We start from the raw sequence: 19,093 nt of genomic DNA on the forward strand, positions 1-19,093 counted from the left end.
TAATATATGATTTGAGAGAACTTCAATGCTGTTAGATCTTATATTCTGTTTTTTAACTGCTTTCTTCTAGCTCTGGTCACACTTCCCTGAATGCTAATGTCAGGTTACTTCCTAATAGCTCCATTTTCAATATCAATCTGCCACTGGTGTAATCTGTTCACTCTTCTATTTTTTTTTTTTTTCCCAGTGATGATTTTTTGTAACTCCCATCCAAGAAAAGTTGTATACTTACAGTACGTTAGTAATGTGGATGTGCTAAGAATTTATTAATTTTTTATATATATTTTGTACTTTTTTATTTAGTTTTTAGATAATCCAGAAACCCTTCTCTACAGACAAAGCGTGAAACTTTTTTTTATAGCACTTTACGTTCCAAGCAAGTGGAACCAGTTTCTCACACCAAACAAAGAAATTCGTGTTCTATTTAAAGACAACCAGGAATATTCATGTCCATAGAAGGATTCAAACCTGCAGCCTGCTGGTTGTAAAGCAGGTATGCTAACCACTCAGCCAATTAGGCCAACAATGTTACTAACTGGTTTTGTTACTAACAATGTTACTAACTGGTCTTGAATACTGTTAGTTACATTGTTGGCCTAACTAGTATTTTGGCTAATTACTCTTATTTCGCATAAATTTATTTAATTGGCTCTCCATCCTACCAAGCTTTGCTTATTCTGTTATGTACTTACATAATTTATTGTTCTATAGATTTCCAATTGAGAATCCAGTTGATTATTTCCATGTTCCTGCCCATTTTTACAATTTTTTTTATTGCTGATTTTCATCACAAACTTGTTATAACAATTATTTAATTTAGTTAAAGAATCATGAAGACTTACTGGATTTACTTAGGAGTAAAACATCAAATGCATAAAGTGACGAGTTGAACAAACCAAACTTGGAAAACACTCAGTGGGGAAATTTCATTGTGATTTTCAATTTTACATCCCTCTTTTATAGATGAGAGCTTTATTCCAATCATCTGGAATCATCACCTTCTTATCAAGCCTTTTGAAATGTATAATGCCACTTTCCTTCAATAATGTGATCTACACAGATGAATAAGAATGGACATAGTTTACATCATTATCTTACAAATGGTTATTTGAAAACGATTTTCAGCACTTCAATTCTAACTTAACTTACAACTTAAGAATACATATAATAAATTTAGTTTAATCCTCTATCTAAGTGTAAGCAAACAAAGTTTTCGCCTGAAGTATCATCTTCAGGACCGAGGCAACTTGTGGTAAAGGTGGACAAAGCTCTCATCACTCCTTGTCTTAGTATCTCCCATAATGCAAAGCATATTTCCTTGCAGACATGTATAATTATTATTATTTGTCACCTCCAGGGAGTCCAAAGACTCATCGAGGGAGGGCATCTACTCTACAGCTCTACTTCCTCCCACCCACAATCCACCAATTAACCGCAACTACACCAATGCCATCTACTGGCGACCACCACCACTAGTATTTCCAGACAATCACAAACATCCATGCCCATGGTGGTTCGAACCCAGGGATTTGAACCCGCAGCGTGGAGAGCAGATACACTAACCACTCGGCCAGCCAGGCTGGACAATGCTATGCATTAAGGGAAGGGCCACTACCCAGACAGGTTTCAACCTTTATTGAGGTCTCATCAGTGGGAGCTGGTGGTGATACTTAGGTGGAAGCAATGGAGAAGTCATATTTACCTATACGAGTTGCCAAAAGGTGTCTCACCTTAATATTAAATTACTCTGGATTTAGAGAAAGATGTTGGAAGTTTATTTTCCCCCCACTTGGTTAGACTATAATAAATTTAATTTAATCCTTTATCCAAGTGTAAGCAAACAAAGTTTGCACCTGAAGTATCTTCAGGACTGAGGCAACTCATGGTAAAGGTGGACCAAGCTCTCATCACTCCTTGTCTTAGTATCTCCCATAATGCAAAGTACATTTCCTTGCAGACACATGCAATGCTATGCATTAAGGGAAGGACTGTCTAACCAAGGGAAGGGGAGAACTTCCAACATTAAGAATATGTATTCTGTATAAAGCCTCACTGAGCCCATATAATTGTAGTAATTTGAATAGTTTTTCCTGTTGACATCTTGTTGTGTGCCTTTTCAAGATCTACAAATCTTAAATATAGATTTGTGTTAGATCCTCATGCTTTCTCAACAATTTGTTTAAAAAAAATGAAAACTTGATCCTCTTAACTAATATTTGACCTGAAAACTAGCTTTTTTCTTTACCACATTTCTCTTCCACAATTTTTATGAGTCACTTCTCAAGTATGTTTATATATTACTTAGTAATATTACTTAGTAATTATAAAACTGTAATTTTCAGTTTTATAACCCTCTTTTATAGATGTATACTATGAGAGCTTTATTCCAATCATCTGGAATCATCACCTTCTTACTAGGCCTTTGAACTGTATAGTGTATCTGTAAGACTTTTATAAACTATATTTGAGCATTTGTAGTCAAATACCATCTACTTCAGTTACCGTTTCACATCATGTTTCTGACAGATTTTTCTACTTTAAGTACTAAAGGAAATACAGAAAGATGGTTTGATGTGAAATCAAGTGCAAGACAAGGATGTGCATTATGAAAGAAAGTGGCATTAAACATGATATCAGAAGTGGAGATATCAAACTTAGCTCTTTGCTTTATTCAGATGATGATGTGCTCCTAAACACATCCAGTGGAAGTCTCCAGGATTCACTAACCAAATTGCATAAGAGCTGTAACAAAGTTGGCAAGCAAATCAACAATAAAAAGACCAAAACTATGAAAATTGGCAGGAACATAGAAAACTTGAGCTGCATTCCCGATGGATAACCTATAGAACAAGTAAAGTATTTCATCTATTTAGGCACAGTTTTCAGTGAAGATGACAAATCTAGAACAACAGAATAAGCAAAGTTGGTATGATAGGGAGCCAGCTGAATAAATTTATAAGAAATAAGAGAGAAATTAGCCAAAACACTAAACTAGCAATATACAAGACAGTGTTCAAACCAATTTTAAGTTATGGATCTGAGAGTCAGTTTAGAAATGAAGCACTTAGTCAAGGATCAGAGACTACAGATATGAGGTTCTGAGAAAAATTAGGAGCGTGAACCTGATGGCATCAATGGCAGAATCATATTAAAAATGAAGACATCAGGAAAGATCTTGACATTGTTTGCATTAAAGAATGTGTGAGCAGGGATAATGTAAGGTGGTATGGTCACTTAATATGAATGGAAGAGGAAAGGTTAGCAAAACAAGTTTGATGCCAAGATGCCAGGAAAAAGACCCAGAGGAGGCCAAGTTCTAGGTGGATTGATTCAGTTACAAGTGAATTAGAAGCACAAAATGTTAGATATGACAATATTGGAGTGCTCACAAGTAATAGATTGATTTAGAGGAAAACTACTGATAGGAGATTAGTAATAATGTAAACTTAATCATGTAGTGCCCCCCTCGAGGATACATATCAGGAAACTGATGAAGCACTGATGTGTACTTCGTGATTCCAATCTTCTTGCATATTTTCTACCCGTGTTCTGTCACTGCTTATTACATTTAATTATATTTCCAAGTAACTAATCTACACAATCCAAATATATCTTCAATTTTTAAGTCACCATATGTAATTCCTTCTCATGCATTACTCTTTCCTCCATTTCTAAACTTCAGTAACTCCAGAACATCTTGAAGCCTTCATTATATTTACCTTCCATATTCTATAAAGTCTTCTCATGATGTTTTCAGCTACTTTTACTCAACTTTCTTACATGTTTCTCTAAATGTAAGAGGGAAATTGCAGACTATGAATGTTTGATTCCCCTCTCCCAACTTTTGGATTCCACAATGATGTTCTGATCTTTCTCTTCCTGGCAACATCACCATATTCCCTTCCATAAATAAATGTTTTCTCCAAAGTTTATTATACTTGATAAATTATATTCTTATTTTAATCCAATACTCAAGAAGAGGCATAAGTGGGAAGTAACTTTGTGACTAGTCTACTTGTATATAAAGGCTGTCAACTTCAATTGCTTTAGTAGGCCTCTAAAGCAAAAACATTATGAGAAGGATCAACACAGACCAGTTTCGGCATTTATTGAAGTCTTGTCGGTGAGAGCCAGATCCAAGAAAATACCATTGTTAAGCTAATGATTTAACATTGCATTGATGGCATTGAACTGATTAACTCTTTTGAGTCTGGCTCCAACTGATTAGACCTCAATAAAGGTCGAAACCAGTCTAGGTAGCAATCCTTCCCATGTTTATACATTATACTAAGGCAATTTGCACATATACCAGTTATAGAATACCAGTTATGGTTGTGGTGGGCGGTAGATGGCATTGATTCGTAGTAGAGGTTCGGTGTAGTGGTTGAGACAGTTGTAGGTATCCTCCTGCGATGAGTCTTCGGACTCCTTGGAGGTGTCAGGAATAATAATAATAATATACCTAAGTATAAGGCTACTTACACTTAGGTAGGATTAAAACAAGAATATAACTTATTGTCAAGTATAATATACATTGTAACCAAGATGAAAAACTTTTTCAAAGTTTGTTGTCAAGTGTCCAAAGTTTTGTTCATATTTACAGACTGTTTTTTATAATATTTCTACATATCAGTACCATTTCTCTGAAAGGTCTTCAACCAATTATTTTTTTTTTTAAATTTTCTTTTCAATATGGCATTAATCTATCCTGGTCAAAAGGATAAAATTAAACAATCACTTCCAATTCCCCTATATATTCTTAGTATCCTGAAACAGTATGAAGATATCACTATGAACAACAACATTCATAGGACTATTTCTTGTTTCATCTCCATGTGAATTTATGGACATCTTTATACTGAAACATGGTATTAGTAATGATCAATCCATATTGATCAGAAATCAAGCAGGTACGTACCATTATTTTTAACTTAGCATTTTTTTCCTCTAAATTTTCTAAACACATCTGGTGTTCATTTCATCTGCTCTTTATATCTCTAAAATGGACCTGCTTTTCATTTCTCTCTGTCAGATGGCTTCTGTAATAACTTGAAAAATTCTTCCATTTCTTCATGAATAGAATGTTCTTGTGGGAGACAACAAGCACCAATAAGTCTCAGTACCTAATTCCCCACTCTTAAATCAGTCTACATAATTTAAAAGTACCTGCAATTCAAAAAGTTTATTTGTATGTTCAGTGTTGTATTCTACAACTATTCCTTCCTCACCCTGATAAGACAATCTAAACATAATTTGTCTTTGTCTTGTTAACACTAAGGGTAACTCTTCTGCAACTTCCATTTCTTTTTTGTTGATGCCTAATTTAATTTCCACTGATACACAGGGCCGTCCAAGAATATCTGATGCACCTAGGCAAAGAAAATTTAGGCGCCCCTATACATTGTAGCAAAATCTGGTGCCCCGAAGTCTTAGTGCCCCTAGATGATTGCCTAGGTTTGCCTAACGATAAAACCGGCCCTGCTGATACTTTAGGAACGTTCCAGTCTGGCTTTTTACTGTTTGCTCTGAATACCTTATGAGAAGAAAGGGGGAGGGTTTCTTGTTTAACTCTGTGATGCCTAGTTAGCATGATAACATGTTGTAGCACAATTTTGATTTCAGTTGGTTGATTAAGGACTGATTACCAGCCTATTTGTTTCGTATCATATATCAACTAGAATGATGTACCATGAGAAACTAGGGATTGGAACAGTAGGTCAGGAGGTACAGTAAGATGTCTGCATTCTTTAAATACTATGTGAAGGTCTCCTCCCCCAGATATTTATATTTGTATACATAGCAGTGTATATAAGCAGTGCATACATATCTATATACACATATATCATATATGTTACATTGAGTGGGCATGTGAGAAGAAAGTTAAATTCAACAGTATGAAGTCTAAAGTGCTCCATATCTCACATAAAAAACAAAACAGGGAATTTCTCAAGGTAGTCAAATGTCTGAAGTGTCCAGTGAGCTAAATAACTAGGAGTAACAATTGATGAAAATTTACCTGCAACAACTTATAGCCATACGAATGATTAAAGGATACAGGACAATATCTTTCAAGATATTGTCCTGTATCCTGTATTCAGATCACCACAATGATCTGAATGAAAATGTAAGAATTCACTTCCGTAGATATAACAGAAATGGAAACATTGATCCAAATTGCTACGAATTTCCACTTCATTACAGTAGGCGGCTCACCCAGCAAAGAAAACATATCTTAAGGAAAAGGAAAGCTCTGAAAGTGCCAACAAAACCAAAGGAAACGTCAGTTGTTCTTTTATTGTATATTACAGACAGTCCAATATACAAAAATGCTGCAACCCACCTCCATTCCAACAACTGTTCCAATCCCAAGCTGAACAACTTGCTACAGTTCATTCACTTACATATCTCTGAGAATTAGAACTCAACACCTCTCATCAAAAGACAGCAACAATTTACAGTGATAGTAGAAGCACTATAGATGGCATAAAAAACCAGAATAACCATTATAGCATTAATAGAACAGACAAGAAATCTGGTTAGGAATTTTACTCTAGAGCCGTAGGAAATGAAGTTCTGCTGGGTGACGTCATATACTGAGGTAGCAGGAAACGAGACTGGATTAGCTGGCTAAAGAAGTGACTATAAAGGAAAGGTTAGAAACAAGTTACCAAAAGAGCTCAAAATCTGCTATAAAAACACTTGTAGAAGAAATAAAACTAAACTTGTGGGAAGAAGAATGGAAAACATCCTAAAAATGGATGAAAAACAAAAGAATTCTTGGCAAGTATCAGAAGCAGACTCTGGTTGAAAAAAAAAAAAAAACAACAACAACATCTCTCCAGGTTTAACCAAGCCAATAATGGAAAATTAAGACACTACCTACACAGATTCTATATCCTAGAATCGGCATCATGCATTTGTTGCCTGCATCTTCAGCAGACTGTTGATCACTTACTTTATGAATGTCAGCTACTGGACTCCATCCAGATGCTCCTAATACAACACATCATCACTTCTGCAGATGAGTGGCCAGTGTCAAAACAGACTTATCCATGTTAGATCCTAAATGAAGGAATCTTGGAAAGAAATCATTCATTTGGAATCTAACATATAAAACTTGCTGACAAAGAGAAATACCTGCACATCAACTGTAATTAAAAGTGAAACTTCTTCACTTTATGTAAAATTTGTATTCTTTATTTCAAGTGCCTTGTATTTAAGCTGATGTGATTATATTAAGATTTCATTTTTAAGTATGTCTGAAAAGAGAGATAATCTGATTTAAATTTAAGCCTCACTTAAGCTATGTAAAATTTACTGTGAGTCATCTAAAAAGTTGCTAAGTAATAATTCCTGGAAGGCATAAAGCTACACGTGTACAGCGTAACGCTAGCGGCTATAGCTTACTCGGAAAATTACGTTGCCATGTATTCTGTGAATCCAAGTATAACAGCGTCGTAAAAGCGAAGGATGAACCCAAAGGGGGTGAAAAGCTAAGGGCCGTGTGCAAAAAGGGGACTGAGAAAAGAGGGCGCTCTATAGAAGAATATAAGGGGTTAAGCCCGTATCGGAAGTCTCTCTTCGGTCATAACGTTTTCCTGTTTTGGTGGTTCGGAAGTTAGCAGTCAGTTTTGCGTAGGGGGGGGGGGGGAAGTCTGTGATAAGATGTCGGACTGCGAGCGTTCTTAAAATGAAGTAGGATTCTATGCAAAGCTGAAGGTAAAAATTCCAGTCCTAGCAGAATCAAGCTGTCGCTGAAAAGTTTCATTGAGTTGTTCCTGAAATGCAAAGATTTGAGTCCGTTTTCGGCAAAAGGAATGAAGATAGCGTAATCCCTACGTTGGCGTATGGACAGCCAATAGATGAGAAGTATCCAGACATACACGTGCCGCAGAACAACGCAGAAAAAGCTCGGTAAGGTGCAGTTACTCTAATTTTGTGTGAAAGTTCATTAGAAGAGAGAAGATTGTTTACGAATGTGAAATTAAGAACTGTATTCTAAAGAACTCTGTGGACAGTCTCTATTTAGAAAGTTAACCTCCTTTGAGAGTAAGAAGAATTGTTTGGAAGAGATCTTTTGTAATTTTGTATGTGATAGGATTAACTTGATGCGATAAGAATAGTAGAATTTAGTATCTCAGTAACATTAGAATGTTTGTTAGTTTTCTCTTGCGAGTAATACTACTGAAAGGTATTTAGCTTAACTTCATATCATTTGCTATCTATCCCAATATGCAGTTACTGTGTTCAGCATGCTTTATAAAATTTAATTAATTTAGAAAGTAAATTTAAGAAATCTCTTAATTCGAGTTTTATTTAGAATTGAGCATAATTGAGTGTATGAATTTTGTATTGTGTGTTAGATATTCCAATAAACATGTCATATTTATCTGAACCTGAGTCATGCCTGATTACAATTCCAACTTACCACTTATAAAAATAGAACCTATTTTGGTGGGAAGGATTTAGAGAGTGAATATAATAATAGATTTAAGTCACGACTGCAATAATCTAAATCTATACGGCAGTTTAAGTAAGATATTGTGTAAGTAATCTTCAGACTCGTATTGTCTCCCTGAGCAAGGATCTTTTCTGCTATAGGATACTGGCTGGCGCAGCAAAATATATAAATTTGCCAGTATCTGAAGAGGAAACAATCCTAGATATAAGAATAAGATTAAAGTAAGTGAATAAAGAGAATAAATCACAAAAGATAAATATTTAACAATAGAGCAGCCAGTAGGATTTTGACTGTATAAGATTTTAGGTAAGAAAGGATAGATTTAAGTAAACAACTAATTAAGCATAAATCATATAGAAACATCGATATAACATCCAAAAGTATTTAAATATAAAGAGCCAATAGGCTTCAAAAAGTATTACTCAGAATTAATTAAATTTTCCAATAAAATCAACTTCCAGTCATTGTAATGTAACATAAATTACTGATATTATATGAATTATACAGTGTAAATATATGTACAGGTAGTCCTCGACTTATGACAATTCGTACTTACGATGGACAAAAATTATTATTAAAAATTCTCTAATTTAACTTTGCCGGCAGCATATACATATATCACATTGCTTTTGTATACGCATCGCAGTATTTGACAATTTTAGGAAACAAGAAGATAAATAAGCCAAGCATACATTTAACGCTAGTAAAAGTTGGTTTTATCAATTCAAAAGCCGATTTTACTTACATAACACACGAATAATGGGAAAAGCTGCTAGTTCCGATTTTGAAACTGCCAAAATTTTCAAGAAAAATGTGAAAAAGATGAAGGCTATTTGCTACAGCAGATTTTTAACGTAGATGAAACAGGACTATTCTGGAAAAGAACACAAGAACAAACTTACATTCGCAGAGAAGCTACATCGGTGCCTGGTTTTAAGGCATTTAAAGATAGGGTTACGCTTCTTCTTGGAGGAAATGCTGCTGGTTTTAAATTAAAACCATTTCTTGTTTACCGTTCACAAAACCCTAGAGCTTTGAAAAACATTGACAAGAATAAATTGCCGGTTTACTACAGGAGTAATCCTAAGGCATGGATGACAGTTGTTTTATTTGAAGACTGGTTCTTAAATTGTTTTATTCCAGAAGTATGTGTCTACTGTCTTGAAAAAACATTCCTTTTAAAATTCTACTGCTGCTTGACAATGCTCCAGGACATCCTCTTCACGTCGGCTATTTGAATGAAAATATAAATGTGATGTATCTACCGCCCAATACAACAGCTGTGATTCAACCTATGGATCAAGGTTAGATTGCTACATTCAAGACATATTATCTGAAAACTACATTTTCTCAAGCAATAACAGCAATGGACAACGATGCTACAACATTATGTGTTTTTGGAAAAATGGAAGGAAGTATCGGAACAATGTATGGGAGGAAGAGGAATTTGGAAGAAGTTACTACTGCAGGAGACACTCGAAGAGTACAATGAGCATAGTATATTAGAAAAAATTGGTGAAGAAATTGTTGAAATTGCAAGAAAACTGGATCTAGAAATCAATATTACCGATATAGAAGGTGAACTGACTAATCAAGACTTGATTTTCCGAAATGAAAGAGTTGTAGAAGAAGAAAGGAATAATGAGGAAGAAGAAGAGAAATTGTTAAAAAATTTTACTGTAAAATGATTAGCTGAAATATTTTCTAAACTAAATCAAGGACTTCAGCTACTCGAAAATATGGATCAGACACTGATCGCTTCGCCAAAGTCGAAAAGCAAATTCAAGAAGCAGTCAGATATTATCACGAAATACATGTAGAAGGAAAAAAAAAAAACCAACAGACAACATCCCTAGATGAGTCTTTGACTCCATGAGGTCTTGTTTAATAATAACATTAACCAATTTTCTGATATTAAAAAAAGCTACTCCCAATCGCAAGAAATAACCATATATTGTCCAAATGAGTTACAGTAACTCACCTGTTTAATTAAAGACATCGTTAATAAGTTTTTTGTTTATGTTAACTAATATTTAAAGGAATTTCAAAAATGCACCATTTTTGATATGTGTTTATATATTTTTTTTATTACATTTTTCTTTCTTAATTTTGTATTTCATGTTAGAGGTTTAATGGAATATTAACAGCACTTTTCATCTACATATCTGGCTAAGCTCTGTAGATGATGTGTTCTCTATTTGGCTTCATGGCCCAGACGCACATTAGATTCCTTCCTCAGTCACCTCAATAGTCTATATCCAAGAATCCAGTTTACGATGGAAAAGGAAAATAACAATAGTTTACCCTTCCTAGACACTTTAGTAGCACGCCTTCCTAATGGTAACCTTTCTTTCTCTGTATATAGAAAACTTACTCATACAGGCAGATACATTCACAAACTCTCCCACCACTACCCCTCCCAGCAATATGACATTATTAAAACTCTGACCAATAGAACCCACAATCTTTGTTCCATTAAAACTGCTCTTTCAACTGAACTCAAACACATACACAACACCTTCCTTTCCAATGGCCATGACTACAGAATTAAAAAAATAATCAAGTCCTTCCCCATTCCCCGACCATCTCTTCAGAAATGCCATCACCATTCATTACATCCGTGGTACTTCAGAAAAAATACCCAGATCATTAAAAAAGTACAACCTCCACACAGCTTTTAAGCCCCACCGTAAACTTGCTGCCCTTATCCACTCCACTAAAGACCAGCTCCCTCCTCTTTCAGTGCCTGGTGTATATAGAGTACCTTGTTCCTGTAAACTTACCTACTTTGGACAAACAGGCAGGTCAGCATTCATCTGGTTAGAAGAACACAGTTCTTACATCTGCAAACACGATTATGGTCAATCTGGCCTTGCAGACCATGTTTTGGATACATCCCACAAAATCTCCTGGAAAAAACTACCATGCTCCACCATAGTAAATTCAAAAAAGAAAGACTATCCTTTGAATCTGCATCTGCACTCAGGAATCAACCTAATTTAAACAAATACGGGTGCATTAAACTTCCCAAAATTTGGGAAACTTTAATTATCAGAGATCCCTGTTTACATCCCAGGCCACCTGCAAATGCCCATAGAGGGTGCACCACCTAGATAGGACTTTAGTTTCACTTTGTATTGCATTTGTGTGTGTGTTGTTACAAAAAAGTTTTTGTAATCCCTGAAGATATCTCTGTGACGGAGACGAAATATTGGAAATATTAAAATTAGTTTTGATCCTTTCTCAGTGCTGTTAATATTCCATTAAACCTCTAACATGAATTCTTCACAGCACTTAAGCCTCAAAACATGCAATTTTGTATTTATTTATTTATATGTATGTGCTAATTAATAATTTATAAATGTTTATGTAAGTTTATATATTTTTAACCGTTTTAAGTTAAATAGAAACCTAATTTATGAAAATATAACCAAAATCAAACAAATCAAGAATTAAAAAAAAGTTCAGCTTACGTCAGAATCGACTTACGATGGAGACATTTGAACGGAACCCCGTCGTAAGTCGAGGAATACCTGTATATATAAAAATATAAACATGGATGTAAAGGTCGGAATATGTACATGTAGATGTAAAAACATAAATGTAAATATGAATATTGATACAAAATTGGATATATAAATGTTAAATCAGTACTTGGAAGCTACATGTAATATATGCATTGTATGCAATGGAGCATGTAGGAATAAAGTACCTCCTGGTAAGGTTACTATTGGGAGGAAAACGTAAAAAAACACGTGCACGTACATAGACTTACACACACACATATATACCCAAACACTCATACATACATACATATATACATGGACACACACACACACACACACACACACACACACACACACACACACACACACACACACACACACACATCTTTCTCATCCGTCAGATGATGGGTCAAGTCCCCTATGAAGAAATCTTTGCCATATGGTTCTATCTCTGGTCATTTCTGTCACCTCTCTGAAGCTCGTCTTCCTCTAATGATTCCATTCAAGAGTATATTTGGTAATCTTTGAAAGGGCATTCTCTGGAGGTCTCCAAACCACCTTAACTGCTGTTTAAGAATTATAGCTATGATATCCTCTGTACAGGTTAATTCATGTTTGATTGCTTATTTGTTTTGTGTTCAGAACAATAAATCTTATTTTTCTTAAGCATTTCATTTAAATGCTCTAATTTTCTTTATTTCTTTCAGATTGTGTGTCCATGTCTCAGCTCCATGCGTTGCTGTAGGTATAATAATGGTTTTATAGAGTTTTAATTAGAGGCTTTTTGAAATGCTGTTATTTTTTCCATGTTTTGTTTAATTCATTCATATTAGACCATCCTTTGTTAAGTCGCATATAAATACATATATAAATATGTATATACACATACCCGTATATATATATGTATGTATGTATGATATACACACATATATAGCTGCTATGGTAATACTTTTTAGAATTTTCTGTTTAATTGCAGTTCTATTTATTAGCATGCCTACTCACAATAGTCCAATTTTAAAACAAATCTCTCCACTTTTAATAATCAGCAGCTTTCTAATCTGCAAAATACTGAATAGCAGATTAATTCAAATACAGCCAAGTCCTCACACTCACACACACACACACACATTGCTACTTCCAAACTATTCCAATAACACAACAAAGAATATACCTTGCATATAATTGATAGCCATTGTATCATTGGAAATTAAAGATATATTCAATACTGAAATATTTTTATCTGTGCACATGTCTGGGATGAATATAAATATTTGCAATCTCTTAACATGAACAAACAAGCTTTGATAAGGAAAAAAAAAAAAATCCATTACATAAAATAATGATCTCACCTTTTGGATTGCCATTAAAGATCGTGTAAGTATAACTTTCTTTTCTGATACATCTTTGAATTTGAGTTTTATCTGTCCTTTGACTTCAACTTCATGTACAATCTAATATTTTCAAAATCAGATGTTAATCCATTTATCTCTAATTAAATTTTCTTATACTTCTAATGCATAGACATATTTAAAATAAAACAACTACCATACACACCCCAGAATAATTAGTACTAGACAAACATTTGAACAAGGTGCTCTATAGCTTACAGTAGAACTTCGGTAACTTGCAACTGAAAGAACATTACAATAATAGAGACAAATACAATAATTCTAATATATGATTTATTACATGCCTTCAAATATTCCTCATATATTAGGGAGGATTCAAACCCATGTTTCCAACCAAAGTGAATTGTCACTAAATTTGTCTTAACACATGCTGACAATTAATTTGATTTATATTCATTGCAACTTAGCAGAAATGAAAAAAAAAAAAATATATATATATATATATGCGCACGCGTGTACATACACAGATCACTTATGGTAAAGTTTTAACAAATCATATATAGCCCTTCTAGTCTGAATTATCACAAAATACATTGTTCCACACTACAAGGCACTTATAATCGCTAATTAGCTAGTTCTTATAGAATACAAACAACCATCTGGAGAGCAAAGTCAGTGGCTCCTACCTCTATCAAACCAGAAAGAGAACTAATGAAAGAATGCTACAATATGTATAACATTTTCCCATTTATAACCACGTCATGTGATATCTGTGACATGTTACAATGATATTGGCATCTTCGTATTTCTGACAGAATGTGAATATTTATAAGAAAGGAATGAGTGGATACAGAGAATTATCTAGAGAAAAAATGTATACCAAATGCATTATACCAGTATGGATTGAAATGCATATTGATTGGATTTAAATCTGGCAATCATGCTGGCCACAGCAGTTGTTAGATATTTTCAATCTCAAGATACTCCTCCACCACTTCAATTTTGGACAGTAACACTGTCATGCATGAAAAGAAAATCTGGGTCAATCCCCCCCTTCCACATACAAAGTTGCACATAGGGTTCGAATATCAGCTCTCAATACCTTTGCAGTTACAGTATCCCTGTCAAAAACATAAAGAGGGATGCAGTTGTTGATCATTATTTCATCTTGCACGAGAACAATGCTTCCACTGCAAGTGCCCTTTCTCTGATGCTGGCAGTGTGGTATCGTATTCGATTCCTTGTTCTCTCCAGATCAAGCAACGTCTAGAATCTATTCTGTAGGCTAAAATCAGCAGAAAACAGAACTGTAAAAAAAGCACCCCCATTTGTCAGAGCTCCAAGTCATGTTGCTAGTTTCGACAGAGCTAAGCATAATGACAATTAATTTTGTCAGTGTGTTTAGATCTGTGGTGTCATTAATTAACGACACCACAGATTCGTATCATTAATGGGATACGAACCACTGGCTTCCAATGAATGTTTTCATCAGTGACCGCATTAGAAGAGACAGCTGGTGAGGGGTCATCTTCCACAAAATCCCAGCTCTTCTTGTCATGGTTTCTCATTCTGGAAACAGCATCCATAGTGCCAAGATGACACATTAACCAAAGTGTCATAAATTCACCATTTGCCTGTGAATGTCCAGATTCCAGTCATCCAATGGCATTTCAATTCAATCCATGCATCTGTTCAGTGGACATCAACAGATGCCATATGGTCACTCAGATGCTCGGTGATGTGACACACCAGTCCTTGCCATGTGGTCCTGTTATATGCTTTTCTGGAGGTTTCAACTCTCTGAAAATCAGTTGCTCCAGACACACCATCCATCCATCCTATTGATGATATACAACCCTCTTTTTCTAGGAACTTTACATTATATTACTGTTCTGAGAAGTCCTCCTTCCACCCTTTCAATGTATCAAAAGTATTTGACACATTGAAAGGTATTTAAGGCCTTAAAGTTCTACTGATTCTTTCTAGCATCCATCCATTTGTCTGCCTTTCAGTATATGATATCCTTAACAGCCTTCTGTAACACCACATCTCAAAAACAGAAATCCTTTTCCTATCAGACTTCTTTAGGTTCCAAGTCTCACATCCATAAGTTGCTGTTGGAAAAACAGCTGCATCCAAAATCCTCAACTTTGTTCTTGTGGAGATAGATCTTTCAACTCAAAGAACCACCTAAATCGGTGTTTCCCAAACTTAGTATCCATGTAGCCCTTTTCAAATTTCGGAAATATCCCCTCTCAGGCAAAGGCAATTTTGGCAAAGATATAATAGTATTTCATTCAGACATGAATAATTATAAAGATAATTATTTTTAGCATTTGTTATAATAAATTACAAACATACATCTTCAAGGCCCACCTTTCCTAATTGGGTTGTGGGGGCAACAGCTGCAAGAGGAACTTCCAATGGTCACGATCCTCTGCCACCAAGCTCAGGTGTTCTGGTGGGATTCCCAAACATGTCCACCCAAGGTTTTGGATATAATCTATCCAGTGAATCCTTGGCCTTCCACGTGGTCTCCCACCCTCTGGCTTGGCAAAGAGGGGTCTGCTGAGGGAGCCTCTCTTGTGGCATTCTGACCAGGTGCCTGTACCAACATAACTGTGATCTCTCAACACGGAGAAGCAGCAGTTGAGTATTGAGGGTTTCCCGAATTGCAGAGCTTCTGACTCTGTCGAGTCTTGTCAGCCCCGCAACCCCTCAAAGGAACCTCATTTCAGCCGCTTGGATTCGTGTCCGCATTCTTTCGGTCATTACCCAACTCTCATGACTACAGGGTGAGGATGGGGACATAGACTGTATTGAAGACAGCCAGCTTTGCCTTCTGGCTTAACTCCCGCTTCAGTACTACAGAACGGCCAAGCTCAACATGTGAAACTTTTTTTTAAAAAATTATTAAATACATTTTTAGTTACACGAATCCAACATACATATGGCAGAAACAAAAATTATGAAATTTACATTTCAATAATAAAAAAATAGTAATGAGACAAATGAAATGCACCAGTGAATTCCAAATGCATGGTTCAAACTATCTGAATTTAAACTTTTAATGCAAACAGTTCCAACTATGCAGATGAAAAGCAACTGTGTCATTAACCAGATGCATCCTAAAGGAGGTCAGTCAATACATTTTATTTATAACTTCACTTAGATATTTTATTTATTGAAAAAATAATTATAGAATAGACATAACACTTTTCTGCAACAATACAGTGACAAATATAAAAGTAAAAAAAAAAGTAATCAAAATTTTGAAAAAAGTTCTTCGTACCCCTAAAACATCTTTAAAGTATCCCTAGAGGGTATGATGACTTGACATTCTGAAAGTACTGGAGAGTTGCACCTAAACCGACTGAGCATGCCAAAAAATAGGAATGAAGTAATGTGGTTGCAAACTGTTTTCATAGGCATAAATAATTTGCATCCAACAGAAATTGATTGGATGCAAATTAGTATCCAATAGAAATTGATAGGTAGATCAATTTCTATTGGATACTCAGAACTTGCATGTTAGAATGCCTATTTATATCAAATATTCGCCTTTTTCTGTTAAAAATAAAATTTTCATGAACAACATTTTGTTGTATTAATTTTGTCAAGCAGTGTAGATTTTTTTTTCCATTTGATTCTGAGCAAGGCATGGTCAGCAAGACCTGACTGACATAGTTGTGGTAGCAGATACTGCTTGTGTTCTTGAAGGCCAATGTTAGTAGATCTCCCAGAATGTCCATAATACGACAAGTTGCAAGAATAAGATACCTTATAATAAATTTAGTTTAATCCTTTATCCAAGTGTGTGCAAACAAACTTTGCGCCTGAAAGTATCTTCAGGACTGGGGTAAAGTGGTACAACACCGGGCAACTCCTTGCAAAGGTGGAGCAAGCTACCTGGTGCAAGGAGTTGTCCGGTGTTGTACCACTTTACCCCAGTCCTGAAGATACTTTCAGGCGCAAACTTTGTTTGCACACACTTGGATAAAGGATTAAACTAAATTTATTACAGTCTGACCATGTGAAAAATAAACTTTCAACATCAATAAGATACCTTGTTCACACCTGGAACAGATATGGGAAGGAACTGATCCTTACGAGCATGGATAAGTGCAACTAACATTACAATAATTTGTATGTTAAGAAATAAATCTGAGGAACAATTATTTTGTTAATCTTTTTGGTACTGTAGCCCTTGGATAAGAAGGTATACTGAATAAAGGGCAGTTCCAGGAAGCCTGGTTGGAACAGAGGCTGGAGGCTCTATCGACATTGTGATGCCACTTCCGCCTGTACATAAATGACCTCATCTTATGGCTTTGTCAATGATTACAGTACACTCCAGTCCTCTTCACTTGACAAATCTTGTAGCATATAGTTCTTAGAAGCTTAAAGATCTTTCCTAATCAAGTATAGGAATAATTGGGCATCAGCACAGGATGCCCACTTCTTGCCATCAAATTTTGATTGAAAAACTTCAGATGCATTGCATCAGTGCAAAATACATGCTCATCTGTTGGCATCTGATGATCAGAAAAAGAACCATGTTGAAATCAGTCAGGAACTGCTTGCCAATGCAAATGGTATTCTGGACTAAGCCCTAGCAGACTTTTTCCTGTTTGCCAAACTTAAAACTATTTTGAAAGGAAGCGTTGGACTCGCACCATCACAGAAAGTGCATTCCAGGAAGCATTTCAACAATGGAAGAAACATTGGGAACAGTGTATTGCCAATGTTTCTTCCATTGTTGAAATGCTTCCTGATGAGCAATAAAGTTTTTACAGAAAACGTTTGGTCTTATTTTGAACACGCCTTGTACATATCCATACTTGAAATAGAAAGTCATAAAAAACTTGAAATGTGGAAAGGCAGTGGAGAAGATAAAAAAAATGCTCAAATATGGAGGTATAAAAGTTTTTCAGTGGCTGAATTGCATAATTCAGGACTGGTCAGAGAATCAAATTCAAGAGGGAATAAAACAATGCAGGAATAATAGGGGTATTTCACTCCTGATTTATGCAAATATACTTGACAAATGGCTAAGAATAATTGTGAAACGGAAGCTTGGTGAGGAACAAGCTGGATTCAGGCCAAATAGAGGTTGTCAGGATCCGATTTTCACTTTAAGACAAATATTTAAGAAATCTTGGGAATATAACAATGATTTGTATTTAAGTTTTGTTGATCTGGAAAAAGCATATGAAAAAGACCCAGAGATGGATTGATACAGTAAAAAGTGCCTTAAAAGACAGAAATATAAGATCTGATAATATTGGAGCCTTGACAGATAACAGATTAATATGAAGAAAAATTATTGATCAGCAGTTAGTAATGGTGTAACTTTTCATGTAGTACAATTAATTATCCTGTACAACCACTGAGGTGTACCCTCAGTGGGTACATCAGGAATTTGATGATGATGATGCAATTTCTAAATATAAAATTAAAGAATTAGCAATGGATTGCTTTGTCTTTTTAATGCTGACCTTCATACCATATCTATTACAACAGTTATTCAATTTAGTCAGGGAATCTGGCAAACTTGTGTAACGGATTTATTTAGAAGTATAACATTGTCCACATAAAGCAAAGAGTTGACATTAACATCTCCAATTCTGATATCATGTTTAATACCACTTTCCTTCAATGTGATCCATATAAAAAATGAATAACAGAGGGGATAATGTACATCCTTGTCTCAAACCAGATTTAACATTAAACCATCTTCCTGTACTTCCTTCAATTCTAACTGCTCTAGTCTTTGA

The 19,093-nt window shown here is 35.1% G+C and overlaps 1 protein-coding gene across 5 annotated transcripts in view; it reads right to left on the minus strand.

The window, feature by feature from the left end:
* Positions 1-19,093, minus strand: part of rad50 (DNA repair protein rad50) — a 664,851-nt gene that overhangs the window by 606,627 nt on the left and 39,131 nt on the right. For all 5 annotated transcript variants that reach the window (XR_016548684.1, XR_016548685.1, XM_090396855.1 and 2 more), the window contains exon 4: positions 13,317-13,418. Coding sequence is in view for 3 of the 5 variants with exons in the window: in XM_090396855.1 (XP_090252981.1) it covers positions 13,317-13,418 (102 nt within the window). In the remaining 2 variants the exon portion in view is untranslated. The remainder of the gene's footprint in view (positions 1-13,316; positions 13,419-19,093) is intronic.

This window comes from Typopeltis vanoorti, chromosome 8, assembly GCF_054136105.1.
Source record: "Typopeltis vanoorti isolate ZY-2024b chromosome 8, IOZ_Tvanoo_1.0, whole genome shotgun sequence".
NCBI classification, from domain to species: Eukaryota; Metazoa; Arthropoda; class Arachnida; order Uropygi; family Thelyphonidae; genus Typopeltis; species Typopeltis vanoorti.